This window comes from Kogia breviceps, chromosome 14 (genome assembly GCF_026419965.1).
Source record: "Kogia breviceps isolate mKogBre1 chromosome 14, mKogBre1 haplotype 1, whole genome shotgun sequence".
Lineage (NCBI taxonomy): Eukaryota > Metazoa > Chordata > Mammalia > Artiodactyla > Physeteridae > Kogia > Kogia breviceps.
In genome coordinates this window covers 17,667,912-17,688,068 of record NC_081323.1, presented here as the reverse complement: position 1 = coordinate 17,688,068, position 20,157 = coordinate 17,667,912, and the positions used below count along the sequence as shown (strand labels likewise).

Sequence of the window (20,157 nt, the reverse complement as noted above, 5' to 3'; positions counted from 1 at the left end):
TTGAGTGGTCGTGTCTTCTTAGTGAGGCTGTCAGCTTCTTGAGGACAAACACTGCCTCCTAAGTTTTAAAAAGTTTTCTGTGGAGCCTAGCATCATGTGAATCTCAGAGCAAATGCCCAATAAACAAGCTGTTGAGAGACCAACCAGAAAGGCAGCATATAGTTATTAGAGAAATGCAAATCAAAACCACAATGGGGTACCACCTCACACTGGTCAGAATGGCCATCATTCAAAAGTCTCCAAATAACATGCTGGCGAAGGTGTGGAGAAAAGGGAACCCTCCTATACTGTTAGTGGGAATGTAAATTGGTGCAGCCACTGTGGGAAAACAGTATGGAGGTTCCTCAAAAAAACTAGAGTTGCCATATGATCCAGCAATACCACTCTTGGGCATATATCTGGACAAAATTATAATTCAAAGAGATACATGCACCCCTATGTTCATAGAAGCACTATTCACAATAGCCAAGACATGGAAACAACCTAAATGTCCATTGACAGATGAATGGATAAAGAAGATGTGGTACATATATACAGTGGAATACTACTTGCATGAAATAATGCCATTTGCAGCGACATGGACCTAGAGATTATCATACTGAGTGAAGTAAGTCAGAAAGAGAAAGACAAATACCATATGATATCACTTATATGTGGAATCTAAAATATGACACAAATGAACTTATTTATGAAACAGAAACAGACTCACAGACATAGAGGACAGACTTGTGGTTGCCAAGGGGGAGAGGGGGTGGGGAGGGATGGATTGGGAGTTTGGGATTAGCAGATGCAAACTAGTATATATAGAAACAACAAGGTCCTAGTGTATAGCACAGGGAACTATATTCAATATCCTGTGATAAACTATAATGGAAAAGAATATGACAAAAAATGTATATATATGTGTACAACTGAATCATTAGTTCTGTGCTGTTGGCTGAATCATTAGTGCTGTTCAGCAGAAATTAAAACAACATTGTAAACCAACTACATTTCAACAAAATAAATTAAAAAAAAAAAAAAGAAAAGAAAGGCAGCATAGCATGGTGGTTTTATGCACGGACTCTGAATTTAAACTGCCTGGGTGTGAATCCTGGCTCTGTCCCTTTTAGGCTGTGTGGTCTGGGGCAGGTTACTTAACCTCCTTGTGCCTCAATTAATTTTTGCTGTTTAAATGGGGATAACAGCATTTATATTACAGCCTTGCGGTTAGGGTTGTGAGTTAATATATGACAGTTACTATGTATCTAGGATTTAACATATATGTCTTTGCTATTATTATTATTTTGTTGTGTATCTGGAAAGCATTCATTGAGTGCCTACCATGATTAAAAATCTGTTTTGGCCATCAGGGAGATCCTGAGATGGGAAGCCCTTCCCTCCCCTTTGCTTTCCTGCTCTGTCTATAAATGTAGTAACTGAGCCCTTCTCTGAAATTCACATTTCAACTGTGAGAGTTAGATGACTTGGTTTCACTATTTTGTTCATTTGTTTGCTCACTCAGTCCTTCAATATTCAATTGACAGGTATTAACTGAGCATCTACTACTCTGTACAAGGCACTGGAAGTACAAAAGTGGACCTGATGGATGTGGGCTCAGATTCTGAGCAGCTTGTAGACATCAGCAAACTGGGATAAGGGCCACCAAGAGGAAGATGTGCAAGGAGTCCAGAGAAGTGTTCTCTGAGGTCACTGCAGTTGACCTGGCCCCTTAAGCCTAGTTTGGGCATCTCAACATCCCTGTTATTCCCATTTCATCCCTTCAGCAATATCCTCAGTTTTCCTACCACCCTCCCCATGGCTCACTGGCTGACTTGCTCTTCTTCAGAAGCAGCCATCATGTTTCCACCTATGGGCCTTAGCACTGGTCCCTACCCAAGCCTGCTGTGCCTGCCCCCACATAACCGAGTGGTTTGCTCTCCCCTTCCATCCAGGCTTCTGCGGGGACGGCAGTCACCTCCACAGACAGCCCTTACCTGCCCACCCTGACATCCTTGGTTCTTTTTGCTTTCTCTGGCTTACTTTTCTTCAGGGCACGCACCACCAAAGTCTTTGTTTATTTACATGCTTATCGTCTGTTTTCCCAGTCGAATGAGAGCTCCAGCAGGGCAGGGCTGTAATGGGCTTGCTCATGGCTGTGTCCCCAGCACGGAGAAGTCTGCCTCGGCAGTCAGCCCTGATAAATGCACGTAGGATGAACGCATGCATGCTGCGTTCCTGGTCACACGCGGCATCCGAGTCAAGACACCCTCTCTGGCCTCCAGGAACCCACGCAGTCCCCAAGAGAAAGCATTCTAACCACCTGACTCTTCCGCAATGGAGATGAAAGGAAACGTACTGCTCAGCTGGGGCTGCTCTGGGGATGTCCCAAGAGCTGGTACAGAAAACTTCCTAACCTTAAAAGAACTTTGAGTTCACTTAAGTCCCGCCTACACAGCACACACATGGACTGCAACCGGCACTGGGCCTGCCTCCATCTGCCCGTGAGCAATGGGAAAGAGGTTTGCATCCAACATGCATTTATCTCACTCCGCGCTCATGCATCTGTTACTTACTGGGGACCCAGAGACGATATTTACTTCCAGACTGGTAATTTATAACAGATTCAAGTGGCCAGTACATTCTAGGGTGTGCAAACAAACGTCCCGGAGGAATGGTTCAGACAGGAGGAGAACCACGGCCTCCGGAGGCCTAGACAGGGCTGGCCCCATCTAGCTCATTATCCAAATGGAGTGGTTTTAATGAATCGTCAAGATCCAATTGTGGATAAATGATTCTAGCATGGGCAGGTAGCCCTCTGGAGTGCAGGGAGGATTTTGGCTGGGTGGAAACCAGGGCCAAGGGGTGAGCCCTAGACAGCTACCTAGGGTGTGTCTGCCAGGAATCCCCACAGAGACCCTGGGAATTTTGACTTTGCTGGAGTGTTCAGGGGGTCACAAACGATGTGCTCCCCCTCCCCTCCACCCCGTACTGCTCGCACTGTGCTAAACGGAGCTCACGCTTGGCGTCTTCTCGGTCCCTCCACCGACTCTCTATTCCCTTCCCTGCTCTGCTCGTGCCCTGGGAGGTTGACCTGTATGGACGACACCACGGGCTTCCACGCCCTCCAGCCGCTAGTTGGGTTTGGTCAATGCGGAGCAGAAGCTCAGAGGCCACGGGGAGGTTGGGGTGTATGTTCTTTTGGGTCTCTCCCTATCAGGTCACCATGGCTTGGCCTTGACTTTCCATCAAAGGCTACAGCTCCAATCAGGCAGCCCCCTCCTTACATCTACTCGCCCTGCTCTCAGGAGCTTGAGAGCTTCCCGCTGGTTCTAGTCTGGGGATACTGAACTCCTGCCACTTTGCCTCCCCCTTTAATTTCCTTTAATCCTGTTCCTACTCTTATTAAATTCCCTTTGAGTGACCCTCTGTCTCCCCATGGGACCCTGACATATAGACACTTCACATCAGTTGTCACATTCTTGCAGGCTGGCGTCATCCCACTTTACAGACATCAGAATGGGTAAATAATTTACCTACGGTCATAAAGCTAGTGAGTGGAAAGGCCTGGATTCAATGTGGCCTCTATAAGGACTGAATTCATGTCATGACTTTGGTCTCGTGAGCCCTTGACTCTAACCACAGCGCAGAGTCCAGTATCACTTATTAAGACAGCATCTAGCAGAGACTTTGGCCTGTCTGCACAATCTACTTCCTAGAGAGAGGGAGAAAGTGGGCAGTAGAACTGGATTCTAGCTGTGTGATCTTGAGCAAGCCCCTTAACCTCCACCCCTGGCCTCTTATCCTTAAAGGCTCTCAGAATGCACTGTGATGATAAGAACCTGGTAGAAATGGGTGCTGTTATTAGTACTGGTGTTACAGAGATTCACTTGCATTTAAAGCGGTTTCCTTTGTTGCCTATAAAATACCAAAGTGCATCTTGGCTCTGACTGCAGTCACATCCTCACTAACTTTGGACCGTCTATCCAGGAAAATGCCTTTTGCCGGAGGTTAGCACTCAGGCAGTGAATGCCAGATATGGCAACTTGGGCCAGCAGACCCGTCATGGGCATGGCTGTCAGGGCTGCCACATCCACTCAGCCAGAGTCAAAGTCAAGGAGAAACGGAAGGAACCGACTCAGTTTGGTTCGGCACGTGCTGCCTGAGTCCCCACTGTGTGCTGCGTGCAAGGTGGTGTCTTTTGAGTGGGTGAGGAGGAGCAGGACGAAGAGCCCTGGCCTGGGAGTCATTCGGGTCTGGTTTCTAGCCTGCTTCAGCCACTGACCAGATGCCCACACCCAAGCTTTGCAATCTCTTTAAACCTCAGCTTCCCTATCTGAAAAATGGGGGTGCTCACCTACCCTAAAGGGCTATTGGGAGGTCTCAAAAAACAGATTCATTTAAAACCACCCCTCACAGGGCCCAAGAGTGACTCATTTAGAGCCCTGGGCTGTTGTCATTGCATTACCGTCGTTCTTAAAGCCAGCAGGGCATGGTTGGGGAGGCACCACCAATGCAGACTCCTGCTGACCCCTCCCTCACATCCTGGAGAAGTTTCGTAACCTTGAGAGCCCCAGTTCACTCATCTGGAAATGGGTAGTAATGGCATTTACTTTGTGAGTTGTGATACTAGTTAAGGCAATGTTGGTACACTAGAGGCGAGCAATGATTCTTAAGCTACCATCGGTCCTTCTTGCCTGACTACCATCGGCTGACTCTCCCTCATTGGCTAAAGCAGCACTGTGCCACCTCCTCCAGGAAGGCTTCACTGACCATGCCACTCCCACCTTGAGGCTTTGATTTTCCTTTACGTTCCCATGGCCCCTGCTCTTCGAGGGTCTCTTTTCTTATCTGACTCCCTCACCAGGCTTGAGTCCCTTTGAAGGTCTGTGTTTCCGGCACATGGTGGAGGATCTGCTGTGTGTGAGAAATGAACACTAGATGCATGAGGGAAAGGCTGAAGGCATGATGGGTGAATGCTGAGTGCTTTCTCCAGGTTGGAGACAGCCTGCTCAGAACTGGCCATCTCCTTGTGAATTTTTCTTATTAACCAGAGTCCAGGCAGAGAACCACACCAGGTGTTTCAGAGAGAGGGAATTCAGTACAGGGAGCTGGTTATACAGGTGATGGAGGAGCTGAGTTGCAAAACGGAACAGTGAGGCCACCCAGAGATCAGCAATAGCAAGAGGATGTGGTCACCCCTAGAACCAGCAGATAATGGGAGACAGAGAAGCCACCAGAGCCCAGGAGCTGGGGCCACCTTGTCGAGGCTGGGATCACTCTGATGGTCCTGCTTGATGGAGCCACAGATGGGATGCAGCCACTGCTGGAGCTGCCATCCCAGGAAACAAGAGAGGCAGATAAATACGATGGCTTCTCCATTCCCATCACCTGCCAATCTCCCATCGCACCTTACTTAAAGGGTCAGCTCACTCTCCTCCCTGCACATACGCACACACACACACACACACAGACGCACATGCACACACACACACGGACACACGCACACACATGCACACACACCACACCCACGCACGTGCACGCACATGCACACAAGCACATGCACATGCACACACACATGCACACACAAGCACATGCACACACACAAGCACACGATGCACACACAAACATGCACATATGCACATACGCACATGCGCGCACACACAGACACACACATACCAGCAACACAAAGCAGAACAGGGAAGGACAAGGAATAGATCTGAGGGCAAACAGGCAAATGCCTAACACAAGGCTCAATACACAATGGGGAATTCAAAAGCATGCCACAGTGCCTTATAGCTTGTCTATAAAAACACTTGGGAGTCAGAGGCACCAAGGTGGATCTCTGAGCCTTTCATCAAGGTTCTTGGACTCCTAGCTGAGGTCCTCAGAAGCCTGGCTTGCATCGGTCATTCCGGGATGTCTCTCTGGTCCCAGTGACCATGCTTCCCTTTTACAAACTCTCTTACTTCCGGGAATGCCCGTCTTGGCTCCTGTTGTATTTAGTTCCTTCCTCCATATTCTCTGGAACAGTGAAGCAGCCTCCTTTCCTAATTGGGGGTCTTATTCCCAGACCCTCTTCCCTCTCATCTATCTTACCCTGGGTAATAGATGATAAATCATCCCAAAGCTCAGCTCTGAACCGGTCACCTCCTTGATCAAAAACTTTCCGCAGCTTTCTCTTGCCTACAAAATAAAGTCTGACTTCCTCCGTTTGATCACAAAGCATCAGTGATCTAGCTCCAACCTTATTTTCCACTATTCCCATTATACAGTCTCTGCTCCCCTCAAACTGAGCTGCTACATACCCTCTGCTACATCTCAGCTTGTGCTTTCTTTGGCCAGAGGCCCATCTTCCCCCTCTTTGATTTTAAATTCTACCTGTGCTTGAAGCTTTGGTTCACATCACACTTCACATTCCTGATAGAAGAGTGACTTTTTCCCTCCCACCTCTGAATCCCTGTAGCATTTTATCTGAACTCATGACACTCACCACTTTCTAATTTGCCCTGGAATTATTGATGTGCACAGCTTATCTTCCTGCTAAGGTTTTAGAGGGTAGAGACCATGGCATTTTTAGCTTTATGGTTCCCATGGCATCCAACATACAGTAGGTATTCTGAAAATTTTGTTGCATAAAATGGCTGTACCTTCAAATAAATGAATGAATGGGTAAACGGACATACATACAAAAGAATTAAGGGGTGAATGAACAAGACTGGCAATCCTGGGTTCCCACAGAGCAGCCAGCCTGAAAGTGGATGCAGCTTTAGATGGCTAATCAGCTTGGGTTACACTAGTTACAGGGAGGAGCCGGACCCTCTGGACCTGTTCTAGGAGGGCCACTGTCTGGGGGAGCGGCTGGGGGCACAGCCACAGATCTTGAGCCTAACTGCAGCCAACCCCAGAACCCAGCCCCGTGGAGAGCCTCACATCAATGTAGTTGGCGTTGATGTAGTCGGAGTGTGGGTCTCCATCCAGCACCAGCAGCCTCACTCGAGAATGGTCATCTGCAGAGAGAGAGAGAGAGAGCAGAAAACAAGGGGATGGGTGATGAGAGCTACCATTTACCAATCATCACGTACCAGCCATCGTGCTACCGACAAAGACGCTCTCATTGAACGCCTCGCATCACCCTCAGTTATTATCCCCATTGACGGATGAGGAAATTGAGGCTTAGGGAGATTACTGTGCCTTAAAAAAGGGCCTGTGTATGCTTCTTCTCTTTTTTTCTACCTGCCCTTCTGATTCTGGTTTTGTCATTACCTACCAGGGAGAGTGACCTGCTTCTTTAAATCTTAAGTGATTTTTGTCATTAAAATGGGGATGGAAATGCCTTCTCCAGAGGACAGTGCAGGAAAGACCATATGAAAACACTCAGGAAGCGAGAAGGGTTAGATCCAAATTAATATGCCCCATTTTCATGCTTGCTTAAAACTGGCAAATTTACCTATTTTCCACAGGTGCACAAATGCCTGCCTTTTGCCTCTTGGAATATTGCTGCACATAGACTGTCGGCCACATGCTGTTATCAATATTATCATTCAAGTGAAGCCGACTAAATCATTATATTAAAAGAGGTCATCAATAACTAAAAATTGTGTGACAGAGAATACCATTTCAAAAACAATCTAGGCACAAACAAGATTTGCAGGCTTCAGTCAATGGCATGCTTACTTCAAATAACACCAAATAGAAATGATTAAGAAAAAAACCTATTACAGCAGAAGAATCAGGCTAATCCTTTACAGTTAATTAAAGTGAGCTCCGATATGCTAGAAGACATGCAAACAGAACACCTGGGTCGGGTCTGGTTGGGGGAGGGGCTCGGCTTTCTGTCCCCGTCACTATGCACATATCACCGCGTGTTGCTACATCCACTGGCCAGGCCACCTTACTCTACGGCAGGGCTAGGGCTCCCCATGAGTGGACTGGAGACTCTGGGCACCCCCAAGGGTTTATGGAGATCAAGGAAGTCGGGTCACCAAATCCCATTAGCTTTTTCCAGAACTTTGCAGTTTACAAGGCCACCTATTACTGCTAACTGGAACCCCCATGAACAGGGACATTAGGTGTTTTGCTCCTTGTTCTATCCTCTGCACGCACCTGTGACAGGTACTCAATAAGTACTTGGTGAGTATATGAATGGATTATCTCATTGGACTCTCACAGTGACCCTGGAAGAGAAGTAAGATGGATGCTATTAACCTTTGTTACAAATGAGGAAACTGAGGCTCCCAAGGATTGAGTGGCCACATGGCCAGTGGATAGTGGAGCTTGGAAGAGTGGGGTTCTCTTAACTCTGAGCTCAGACACTCCTGATTCCCCAGAGGGGTCTAAGCAGGATAGTAGAAAGTACTTCAAGGGTACACAGCAGAGGGAATGAATGACAGAGAAGTGGTTACCTGGGTGATGGAAGAGTTGAGAGGCTAAAGGGAGGAGGGAGAAGTAACTCAGAGATAAACATCAACAAAGAGACACTGCTTCCCCAGGGCCGGTGGGACGGAGCGAGGAAGCAAGGGCACCAGAGCCCAGGGGCGGGGGCCACCTGTGGAAGCTGGAGCTGCAGTGGGCCTCTCTGGTGGGAGCTGGAGAAAAGGAGGAGACTCCCTCACTGTCCAAGAAGGTACCTCTGACTGGGACAGAGAGGGAGAAATACCCCGGCTTCTTCCTTTCTCCCACCTTCCAATCTCCCACCGGTGCACGTCATTGGCCAAACAGCAGCCAGCTGACAAGAGAGGCTGAGGAATGCAACCTGCAAGAGTCAGATCCCTATGATGGAAAGTTGAGCAGGAGAAGGCAAGAAATGGGACCAAGGATGGACAAGCAGGCCAGGGCTGGACAGGACACCACCCCACGTCCATTCATTCATTAACTAATTCATCAATTCAAAAATAGTTAAGTGAGCATCTGCCATATGGCAGGCACTGTGCTAGATACTGAGCTACACTGGACGCCATGTTTCTTACTCATCATGGGGAAGAGTTTCCGCGGAATCAACCAGAGGGAGTGGTGGGGGGAGGTCTAAGGGATCCCTTTGGGTGGGTGGCGGAGTGGGGTGTGAAGTGGGGAAGGAGTTTGAAGCTAATCTTTATGGAGTTGATGGTAGATACCAGAGGCTTCTCATTCAATCATTATCTCACTCAGTCATTTATTCCTCCAAATTGCTCCATAGATTATTATACTAATGATGTAGTATTTTTATTCTTCCCATTTCACAGATGAAGAAACTGGGGCTCAGAGAGATTAAGCAAGTTTCCAACATTATACAGCCTACAAGTGGCTGGGATTCTATCTTAGGACTGTCTGACCCTGAATCCCTGCTCTGTTCACACGATGTGCTGTCCCTGGACTTCTAGCATCTCACAGGTACTGCAGTCTGTGCAAGTGTCTGGTCCCCAGCTCCTGCAGTGGGACGTCCTGGGGGACATACACCCAGCAGGGGTTCAGACAAGACCCAGCACCTGACTCTGAGCTCAGACTGTTAAACCTTGTTACCAGCGGTTACCAAAACTGTAAGGCTCAAAACAGTGAAAAATGCATAATGTGTTTTCACTCATTGGTCTCACTAATGACTTATCGATTCAAAAAATCTCCTTTATTTATTGAGTTATGCCTGCCCTTGAGGTCTAAAGCACTGGAAACAGAGGTTCTGGTGTAAACCGTTGAAAGGGAATTTTCATTAATATAAAATGAAATTGAAAGTCTGAAAGCAAATATGATTAAAAAGAAAAAGAAAAGAAACAAACATTTCTTTTAGTTAAATATTTTTAAAGATGAGAGGTGCCTCTAACCACCAGATGATGGCGTTTGTCAATATCACTTCTTTATTTATTTACTAAGAACAAATTCACTGAGCACCTACTACACGCAGGCTTGCTGAAGGGACTTGAAAAGTATTTTCCAAGTGCTTAGGGAGCCTGTCAAAGTAGTGGGGGAGGACAGACTGTACACAGAAGTGAAATGTCAAGGTCCAGAAAGTGGGGACTAGAGGGCTTTGTGAAGTGATATGTGAATGAGGAATTGAAAGTAAGGCCTGACCAAAGGACAATGAGGAAGGGTCTTTCCATCAGACAGAACAGCAAGAGTGAGAGCAGAGGTCCTGGAAAAGCAAGCATATTGGCGACCTGCAAACAGTTTCTTGTCTTGTGAACATGGAATGGGAGGCAGTTAGCAGTGGGAGAAGAGGCAGAGGAGGTGGGTGGGGGTTAGATTGAAGAGGGCATTCTACGCCCTATTCAGGTACTTAGATGGAAGTCACCATGCCGGGCTCTGCAGAGCATCCAAATAGAGACTATCTTCTGAGACTGTGAAAGGGTACTTTAGTACAAAATGATCAAGATTTATTCCCACATGGGCTAACGTGTGGCAAGTAGGACAGTAGACGTGGTGATTGGAGGTCTGAAGCTATGGGTCAGATCTGGGTTCAGATCTTAGCTCCACCACTTAGCAAGTCAGTTGATCTCTCTAAGCCTTGGTTTTCTTAGGAAAATGCTATATGGCTCAATACTATATAGCTCACAGAATGCTGGGAGGATTAACTGAGAAAATGCAGGCATGAAAAGTGTGAGGATGTTAAGAGAATGAAAAGATGAGCCACAGATTGGGAGAAAAAGTTTGAAAAAGACTATCCGATAAGAGAGTTGTATCCATAGTATACAAAGACCTCTTAAAACTCAACAATAAGAAAACAACCCAACTAAAAAATGGGCAAATGATCTGAACGGACACCTCACGAAGAAAGATATATGGATGGGGGCTTCCCTGGTGGCGCAGTGGTTGAGAGTCCGCCTGCCGATGCAGGGGACACGGGTTCGTGCCCCGGTCCGGGAGGATCCCACATGCTGTGGAGCGGCTGAGCCCCTGAGCCATGGCCACTGAGCCTGCACGTCCAGAGCCTGTGCTCCGCAATGGGAGAGGCCACAACAGTGAGAGGCCCGTGAACCGCAAAAAAAAAAAAAAAAAGATATATGGATGGCAAATAAGCATATGAAAAGATGTTCAGTATCATATGTCATTAGGAACTGCAAATTAAAACAACAAAAAGATACCTCTACTCACCTACTAGAATGGCCAAAATCCAGAACCCTGACAACACCAAATGCTGGCGAGGATGTAGAGCAACAGGAATTCTCACTTATTGCTGATGGGAAAGCAAAATGGTAGAGCCACTTGGGAAGACAGTTTGGAAATTTCTTCCAAAACTAAACACACTCTTATCATATGATCCAGCAATTACTGTCTGGTATTTACCCAAATGAACTGAAACTTATGTCCACACAAAAACCTGCACATGAATGTTTATAGCAGGTTTACTCAGAATTGCCAAAACTTAAGAAAAACCAAGATGTCCTTCAATAGGTGAATGGACAAACAAGTCATGGTACATCCATGTCTTTGGTAATATAAAGAAATGAGCTCTCAAACCAGGAAAGGACGTAGAGGAAACATAAATGCATAGGCTAAGTGAAAAAACCCACCCTGAAAGGCTTCACAGTGTATGATTCCAACTCTATGACATTTTGGAGAAGGCAAAACTATGGAGGCAGTAAAAAGATCTGTGGTTGCCAGGGACCTGGGGGGAGGGATGACTAGGCAAAGCACAGGGAACTTTTAGGGCAGTGAAACTTCTGTATAATACACTGTAACTGTGGATATGTGTCACTGTACATTTTAAAAATCCTACAGAACTGCACAACACAGAGTGGACTCGAAGGTAAACTATGGACTTTAGCTAGTAATAATGGATCGCAAAGCACAGGGAGATCAGCTCGATGCTTTGTGACCAGCTAGAAGGGTGAGATAGGGAGGGTGGGAGGGAGGGAGAGGCAAGAGGGAAGAGATACGGGAACATATGTATATGTATAACTGATTCACTTTGTTATAAAGCAGAAACTAACACACCATTGTAAAGCAATTATACTCCAATAAAAATGTTAAGAGAAAAAAACCCAAACACTAAAAAAAAAAAAAAATAGGTGCTGTATATATATATATATATATATACATATATATATATACATACACGATGGAATATTACTCAGCCATAAAAAAGAATGAAATTTTGCCATTTGCAACAACATTGATGGACTTGGAAGGTATTATGCTAAGTGAAATAAGTCAGACAGAGAAAGACAAATACTGTGTGATATCACTTATATGTGGAATCTAAAAAATACAACAAACTAGTGCTTATAACAAAAAGAAGCAGACTCACAGATACAGAGAACAAACTAGTGGTTACCAGTGGGGAAAGGGGAAGGGGAGGGTCATTACAGGGGTAAGGGATTAACCGGTACAAACTGTTATGTATAAAATAAGCTACAAGAATATAATGTAAAACACAGGGAAAATAGCCAATATTTTATAATAACCATAAATGGAGTATAACCTTTAAAAACTGTGAATCATTATATTGTACACTTGTAACACATAATATTGTACATAGGGGCTTCCCTGGTGGCGCAGTGGTTGAGAGTCTGCCTGCTAATGCAGGGGACATGGGTTCGAGCCCTGGTCTGGGAGGATCCCACATGCCATGGAGCAACTAGGCCCGTGAGCCACAAGTACTGAGCCTGCGCGTCTGGAGCCTGTGCTCCGCAATGGGAGAGGCCACAACAGTGATAGGCCCGTGAACCGCAAAAAAAAAAAAAAAAAAAAAAAGTGTGAGGACAGCGTCTGGTATGCAGCAGGTGTTTAATAAATGGCGGTTCTGGGCTGGATGTGAGGCAGGCAGTGAGCTGATGGCGGAGACGGTTAGAAACTTAGTGCTTCCCATTTGCCCTTCTGCACAAAATGTAAATCCATCTTTCTGCAGAGGCAAAGAGTTGCTGTGTATATTCATGAAAGGGCAGAATTCAGCTATAGGTCCACCAGAAAGGCATTGCAAGGAGTAGCACTGCCCTCATGGTTTATTTATTCCTTCTGGGAGATGCTAATATTATTCTGTGTCCCCTTATCCTTCGAACTTTATATAATTAGAAGGATAAAAAAATTGTGTTTATCCACATGCACATGGAGAAAGATGGGGCAGTGGGCGATGTAAAGGAGTTTATACAAAGTAGTTCACGAGTAGCCCAGAAAGTTCACTATGCTCTATCTACATTTTGCAAGCTTGAGAAACAGCTAATCTGGTACTCCTTGTTTGATATTCAAGACGAGTGAAGAAGTCACATAGAGGAGAAACAAACTCCCCAATGGTGAGGTAAGAGGAGGTGCAGGAGTCTGCATCAATGACAGAGAACAAAGGTCTGACCAGACCCCACAATGCCTTGCATGATCTGGTTTGGGACCTACTTCCCAAGTCCAGCCTCATGCCCCCCTCCCCACATATTACTCTGATAACCATGCCCTTCTTTCTGTTGATCAAATGCATGATGTCTGCTCTGACCACAGGGACTTTGCACATGTAAAGGAACACCCTCAGCCCCATAAGGCTGGCAACATCTCATTCTTCAGCTCAATCTTCCTTCCTCAGGAAGCTTTCTATGATCTCTCCACCCTGGACTCTAATACTTCCCTGTACTTGTCTTCAGAGCTCTTAGAGCAGTTTTATTCCTGTGACGATCTGACTAACCCATGGCTCTCCTTCACGCCCTATTTAAGAAAGGGCACCTTACTTACTAAACTCCTCTATAGTGTATGACACATAGTAAGTGCTCAATAATTATCTGTTCAATATATGAATTCATATTTGTGTCTGAAAGGTTGAGAACCAGAAAGGAGCCAGTCCCTTGCTTTTAGCCATACAATTGATTTTAGGTAACCTGGCCTGGGACCCAGGCTCTTTCCTCTACACAAGGCTGTTCCTGGATCCTGTGCTCAAATTCTTCCTCGCCTCATAGCTGACCCCTCACCCCCCCTGCAGACCCAAGACTGGCAGCCAATCATTGCCTTCAGCACAAGAGAGGGAGGGCTTGGGAAGGCTCTGAAGGCAGACCTGAGGTCTGTCACTAACTCTAACACCCAGAGCAGTTGATATACCTTCCCGAGCCTCAATTTACCCAACGACAACATCAAAATCCTCTCTACCTTTGCAGACTTGTTGCAAGGATGAAAAGCAGTTAGATATGAAGGTACTTGGTGTATTGTAAGAAATCAGTGAAAATGTGTAAATTCAGTTTTATTGTAACTCTAGACCAGTGGTTTTCAAAATATAGTTTCTTGGCCAATAGCATCAATGATATCTGGGAACTTGTTAGAAATGCAGATACTGGAGTCCCAGCCCAGACCCACCGAATCCAAAACTCTGGGGTGGAGCCCAGCAATCGGTATTTTAACAAGCCCTCCAGGAGATTCTGATGCACACTCAGGTTTCAATGTACAGACCATTTGATGTTCAGTTATTTAGCAGAGGGGGTGCCTTGGCTATTCAATTTGTCTTGGGAAAGACCAAAAGTTTCCCGTCGTGGAGCACAGGCTCCGGACGCGCAGCCTCAGCGGCCATGGCTCACGGGCCCAGCCGCTCCGCGGCACGTGGGATCTTCCCGGACCGGGGCAAGAACCCGTGTCCCCTGCATCGGCAGGCGGACTCTCAACCACTGCGCCACCAGGGAAGCCCAAGACCAAAAGTTTTTACTGGAGTTAGGCCGTGAGACTAGAGGCTCACCTGTGCTGGGTGTAAGGAACAGAAATTTATCTTTGTGGAATATGCATGAGATGCTCCAGGCACCATTCTAGAAGCCTATGGGTGCTATGCCATTTGATTTTCATCATAACCCATTTTGCGGCTGAGAAAATCAAGGCTCCAAGAAGTTTAACAACTCAGAAGGTGTAAGGCTGAGCGCTCCCTTGTAGCGTAGTGGGGTCCCTACCTCTCTGGGAACCCCAAGACGCACTGCCTCTACACCTCTCCATGCCGGTTCTGACTGTGACACTGTCCCATCCCACTGTGTGTCCCACCCCCATCCCTGACCAGGGGAGAGACCTCAGTGTCCTCCGTGCACAGCTCTAACTCTCACACCACAGCTCCTCCTCCTTCCTCCATCATCAGAGGTAACCCAATAAGCCAGTCTTCTCAAGTCACATCCACTTAGAGAATCACTTCAGAGAGGTGGGGCGGGGAAGGCGATATCATTTGGATACAGGATGTACTTTCTTCCTGTCTTCTGGGCACTGAGGAAGGTAAAGAAAAGGTGCGGTTTTTCAGAGAAAAGAGATTTGACTCATTACAATGAATTGTGGAGCTGAAAAAAATCATTTCCTAGAAGTACTGGAAATGTTAAGGCCATCACCTTGCACGAGTGGAGAGCGAGGACGCAGGTAAACCTGCCGAGACTGCCCAGGTACCCCACTGAAGCTAAAGGTCTCCTCACTCAATCTTGATTGAATTACCATTACCAAGGTAGCAGGTGGCCTGGGTATGACAGGGAAACAGCCCGACATTCTGTGCGTCTCCTAGTGCTGCCAGCTCCCTGCTGGCTGAGGCTGGGCTGCTCCATTCTGCAGGGCCCTGTGAGGAGCTGCTCCAACAGATGAAAGCTTTGGGGCCATAGAGGGGACTTAAGCATAGAGGCGCAGAGCACTGAGAGAAGTTAGGGGGACAGTGGCCTATCTGATGAGTTTGCAGATTCATCCTAAGCACGATGTCCAGCCCACATCCCACTGAGGGGACTTTCTGAAGAAAGAGAGGAAGGTTTCTGATCCAGATTCCTTCCGAAGCAGAGACTGAGACAAGGACTGAAATGCAAAGGACTTGCTTTGGGAGATGAGCCCGGGAAACACCGGAAGGGGAATGGGAAGTAAGAGGCAGAAAGGAAGGAAACCAGTGAGGGTTGTGTCGTCAAGCAAGTTACCGCTGTAGACAGCTGGGGCTTACTCTCTCCTGTTACTCCAGGAGAGAGTGTGAATACACACCTCCAAGTTATTCCGCTTCAGCGGGGAGGGACCTGGGGTGCTTATACCTGCACCCCCATCACTCATGGATTGAGAGCTGCTCCCGGGGACATTTAATTTCTTGGCAGTCCCGGCAAGCAGGCAGAGAGGGCTCCAGTGACCAGAACAAGTCCTCTGACAAACAAGGGCACTGAAGGTTTCTGCACCAGGATCACTCTGTAAGGCCCAGGCAGGAGCCACCCTCAGAGACAGCAAAGGAGAAGGGGGAATTGGGAACACTGAACAAGGCACCCACTTTGACGTCCAGTACGGTCTCCCCAGAAATCAGCAGAGAAGCAGCTCTGAGAAGAAGCCCCTGAGTTTGATTTGAATCTGAGTTCCGCCCTGGAAGTGAAAACAGCCTCTCTGAAGAGTTCATCCTGATCTTCCAACTGCTCTGAGGTCAGAGTCCTCAGCACAGGCCCCCTCCAAGAGCACAGACATGTCTGCATGCAGAGGGACTCCTTGGTAGGGAGCTCGTGGCATCTGGGCAGCAAGAGCCCGGAGCTCTGGTCCTGCCTGTCCTACGGACTCTGCGTGACCGTGGGCGGGGTTCTACATCTCGGGACCATTGCTCCTTGCCTGTGAACTCAATGAGGCTAGACTTAGTGTCATCTAGGTTTAAAAGTCTATACAACCAGGTTCAGATTCAATATTTATTCATCTTAATTTGCACTCTTTGCACTGAAAGATATGAACCTGAGTGTCAGAGAGATGAAGTGACCTTGTTGAAGGTCAGGCACGAGGTAAAGGGCAGAACTGAGACTAGCACCTGGGTCTGCTGGACCCCATGCCCGGTACTCCAATACACCTGGGCCCAGTGGCTTGTCTTAAATTAGGGGGTTAGAAGTCTCAGAAAATGAAAATGTCCTGGGTCTCTTGTTTGCCCTTCAGCCTTCTGCACCTGCCTCTCTAAACTGGAAGCTGATCTCTGTGGATAAGATCAGAGGTTTGTTCGCTCAACCTTGCTAATCAACAGGGAAATGACAATCAAAATCACAGTGTAATATCACCTCATACCTGTAAGAATGGCTATCATCAAAAAGACCACAAACAACAAATATTGGCAAGGATGTGGAGAAAAGGGAACCCTTGTACACTGTTGGTGGGAATGTAAATTGGTGCAGCCACTGTGGAAAAACAGTATGGACGTTCCCCCAAAAACTAAAAATAAAACTACCAGATGATCCAGCAATTCCACTCCTGGGTATATATCCAAAGAAAATGAAAACAGTGATTTGAAAAGATATACACACCCCAGTGTTCATAGCAGCATTATTTACAATAGCCAAGATATGAAAGAAACCCAAGTGTCTATCAAGAGATGAATGGATAAAGAAGAGGTGGTATATATACACAAGGGAATATTGTTCAGCCATAAAAAGAATGAAATTTTGCCATTTTCAATAGCATGGATGGACCTGGAGGGTATCATGCTTAGTGAAATAAGTCAGAAAGAGAAAGACAAATACTGTATGCTAACACATATATATGGAATTTAAGGGAAAAAAAGTCATGAATAACCTAGGGGTAAGATGGGAATAAAGACACAGACCTAGCAGAGAATGGACTTGAGGATATGGGGAGGGGGAAGGGTAAGCTGTGACGAAGTGAGAGAGTGGCATGGACATAAATACAATACCAAACCTAAAACAGCTAGTGGGAAGCAGCCTCATAGCACAGGGAGATCAGCTGGGTGGTTTGTGACCACCTAGAGGGGTGGGAGGGAGGGCGACGCAAGAGGGAAGAGATATGGGAACATATGTATATGTATAACTGATCCACTTTGTTATAAAGCAGAAACTAACACACCATTGTAAAGCAATTATACTCCAATAAAGATGTTGAAAAAAAAAGATGTGGTATATATACACAAGGGAATATTATTCAGCCGTAAAAAAGAATGAAATGTTGCCATTTTCAATAGCATGGATGGACCTGGAGGGTATCATGCTTAGTGAAATAAGTCAGAGAGAGAAAGACAAATACTATATATTATCATTGAGGAATCTAAAAAATAAGACAAATGATTATAACAAAACAGAAACAGACTTGCATAGAGAACAAACTAGTGGTTACCAGTGGGGAGAGGGAAGGGGGGGGGCAACACGGGGTAGGGGATTAAGAGGTACAAACTACTGTGTATAAAATAAATAAGATACAAGGACATATTGTACAGCACAGAGAATATAGCCAATATTTTATAATAACTTTAAATGGAGTATAATCTAAAAAAATTACTGAATCACTATGCTGTACACCTGAAACTTATGTAACATTGTAAATCAACTTTTCTTTAATAAAAAGAAAAAGAAAAAAAAGATGAGAGGTTCGTAAACCTGAGAGTGTATCGGTGTCACTGGTGGACTTTTTAGAACAGAGATTGCTGGGTGCCACCCCCAGAATGTCTGCTTTGACAGGTCTAGATGGGACCCAAAAATGAGTATTTCTAGCAAGTTCTCAGGTGTTGCTGCTCCAGGGACCACACTTTGAGAACCACTGGACTCTGTCTACAGATTCCCTTGTCCTCTGGCTCTGGCTGGGTTCAGCCACTGGAAAGCACAGGCAGAAGATTGGATTAAGTGGGGAGTGCCATCGAGGTACTTATTCCTTCAGCTCCCTTTTTTGAGGTCACCATGGGCTGGCTGCAAGGCCACTAAAGGTCACACCTCTGACCAGGTCCTCTTTCTCTGGGTCCTGGGAACCTCTTCTTGCTGAATCCTCTGCGGCCCCAGGGTGCTGCACTATCCCCTGCAGTCTCCCACAGCTAGCTCACATTTTCATTTAAAAAAAAAAAAAAGTCACTTGATTAAATGATCTCAAATCACCCTATTTGAAAGTCCCATCTGTTTCCTGCTGGGACCCCGACAGATGCCAGAAGGGAAGCCCCATTTGATAAAATCTGCACCCCTGAGATCACTTCCTCTCCTCTGTGTAATTTCCTTCCAGTCAAGGAAGCACCCTCTGTAACTTCCACATGGGGACCGCTTGGTATTCCGGAAATTTCCCCTTGTCCACCATATATGCCCCAGGGCTACTTAAAAGTAAAGAACTCTTTGTTCTGTTTTCCCCATTCATTTCCTTTCCTTTCCCTTCCTTTCTTTTCTACTCCCTGGAAACCCCACTGTCTCTGTTGCTAAATTCTAAACAGAATGGTTTGGAAGAAAGGGCTTATTTAGCCAAGGTTTCTCTTTCATTGTTTCATTGGCAGACTGTGCCCTCCCTCCTTCTCTTCCCCTTTCATCTTCTCTGTTCTCCCTGGCCTGGGCCTTTGTCCTCCACTCCAGCCTCCTAGTGCCCTGGGTTCCTTAAGATGCTAATCACACCCGGTTTTCTTTTTGCACCAAGAATATTTCTATTTATCAAGCCCGTGCCGACTTTGCCTCCGGGAGGGAAACGTACAAGGGCAGGAACACTTTCCAATGGGGCTGTTTTTTCATTTCAATTCCAGGACTTTTTTTTTCTTTCTTTCTTTCTTGGTTCCCCTTTATGCCTTGCACTGCTTTTGGATGCACTGGTTACTTTGGCACTGTCTCCTCTCAAGACTGAGGGCAGACCCGGTCCAGCCACAATGTGCTGCAAAATTACTGACCCGTATATTAGAAAGGAGATTCAGGTTTCTTTAAACCCACCCAGATGGTATCATTAGGTGTCTGAATCGCCTCTGCCTCTGTTTGGGTTTCCCCAGAAGTAGATACGAGATGAGGATTCCAGTGCAAGCAGTTTACATAGGAAGAGAAGAGGACACCAAGAGGAAAGGGGGAGGGGAGCGAGACAGCCAAGAGAAGCCATCCCAGGAAGGGTGGGCAACTGCAGCCCACTCCCCATGGAAAAGGGTGTAGAACACACAACCCAGTGAAGGCGAGGATGAGAGGCTGGGCTATTTCACGGTCTAGGGAGAGACAGCTTTGTACCTGGGCAGAGCATCCTGCCCCAGCTTTGGAGAAAGTCCTCAGGCAAAGAGATGCAGACAGGGCAGGACTGGGGGAAACCAGTGAGGCCCCAGGGCACACACTTTAAGGAGGCGCTTGCTCTCAGGGTCAGGCAGGTGCAGGGTCAGCAGCTGAGACTAAGCAGCCCCTGGAATGTTGCACGCTGGGTGCGCCTCCTGCCTCACCCTCCTCCCGGCCCTGGATGCCAGCAGGTGTTACTGCACAAGGAGGTGGCAGAGCCGTGGGGTGTGCATGGGACACGGACAGTCCCTTCTGCTCCCTGTGATGGAGTCTAATCCCTTTCATTGTTCTCCTGGCTGCCTGGAATCCTGCCTTCTCAGACGCGGCTCCTGAAGGGGATACGACTGTCCTC

At 46.7% G+C, this 20,157-nt stretch overlaps 1 protein-coding gene across 27 annotated transcripts in view; it reads right to left on the bottom strand.

Annotated features, from left to right (window-relative positions):
• PTPRT (protein tyrosine phosphatase receptor type T) overlaps positions 1–20,157 on the bottom strand; it is a 1,303,183-nt gene that overhangs the window by 51,448 nt on the left and 1,231,578 nt on the right. For all 27 annotated transcript variants that reach the window (XM_067013228.1, XM_067013229.1, XM_067013240.1 and 24 more), the window contains one exon: positions 6,913–6,989. In XM_067013228.1, the coding sequence (XP_066869329.1) occupies positions 6,913–6,989 (77 nt within the window). The remainder of the gene's footprint in view (positions 1–6,912; positions 6,990–20,157) is intronic.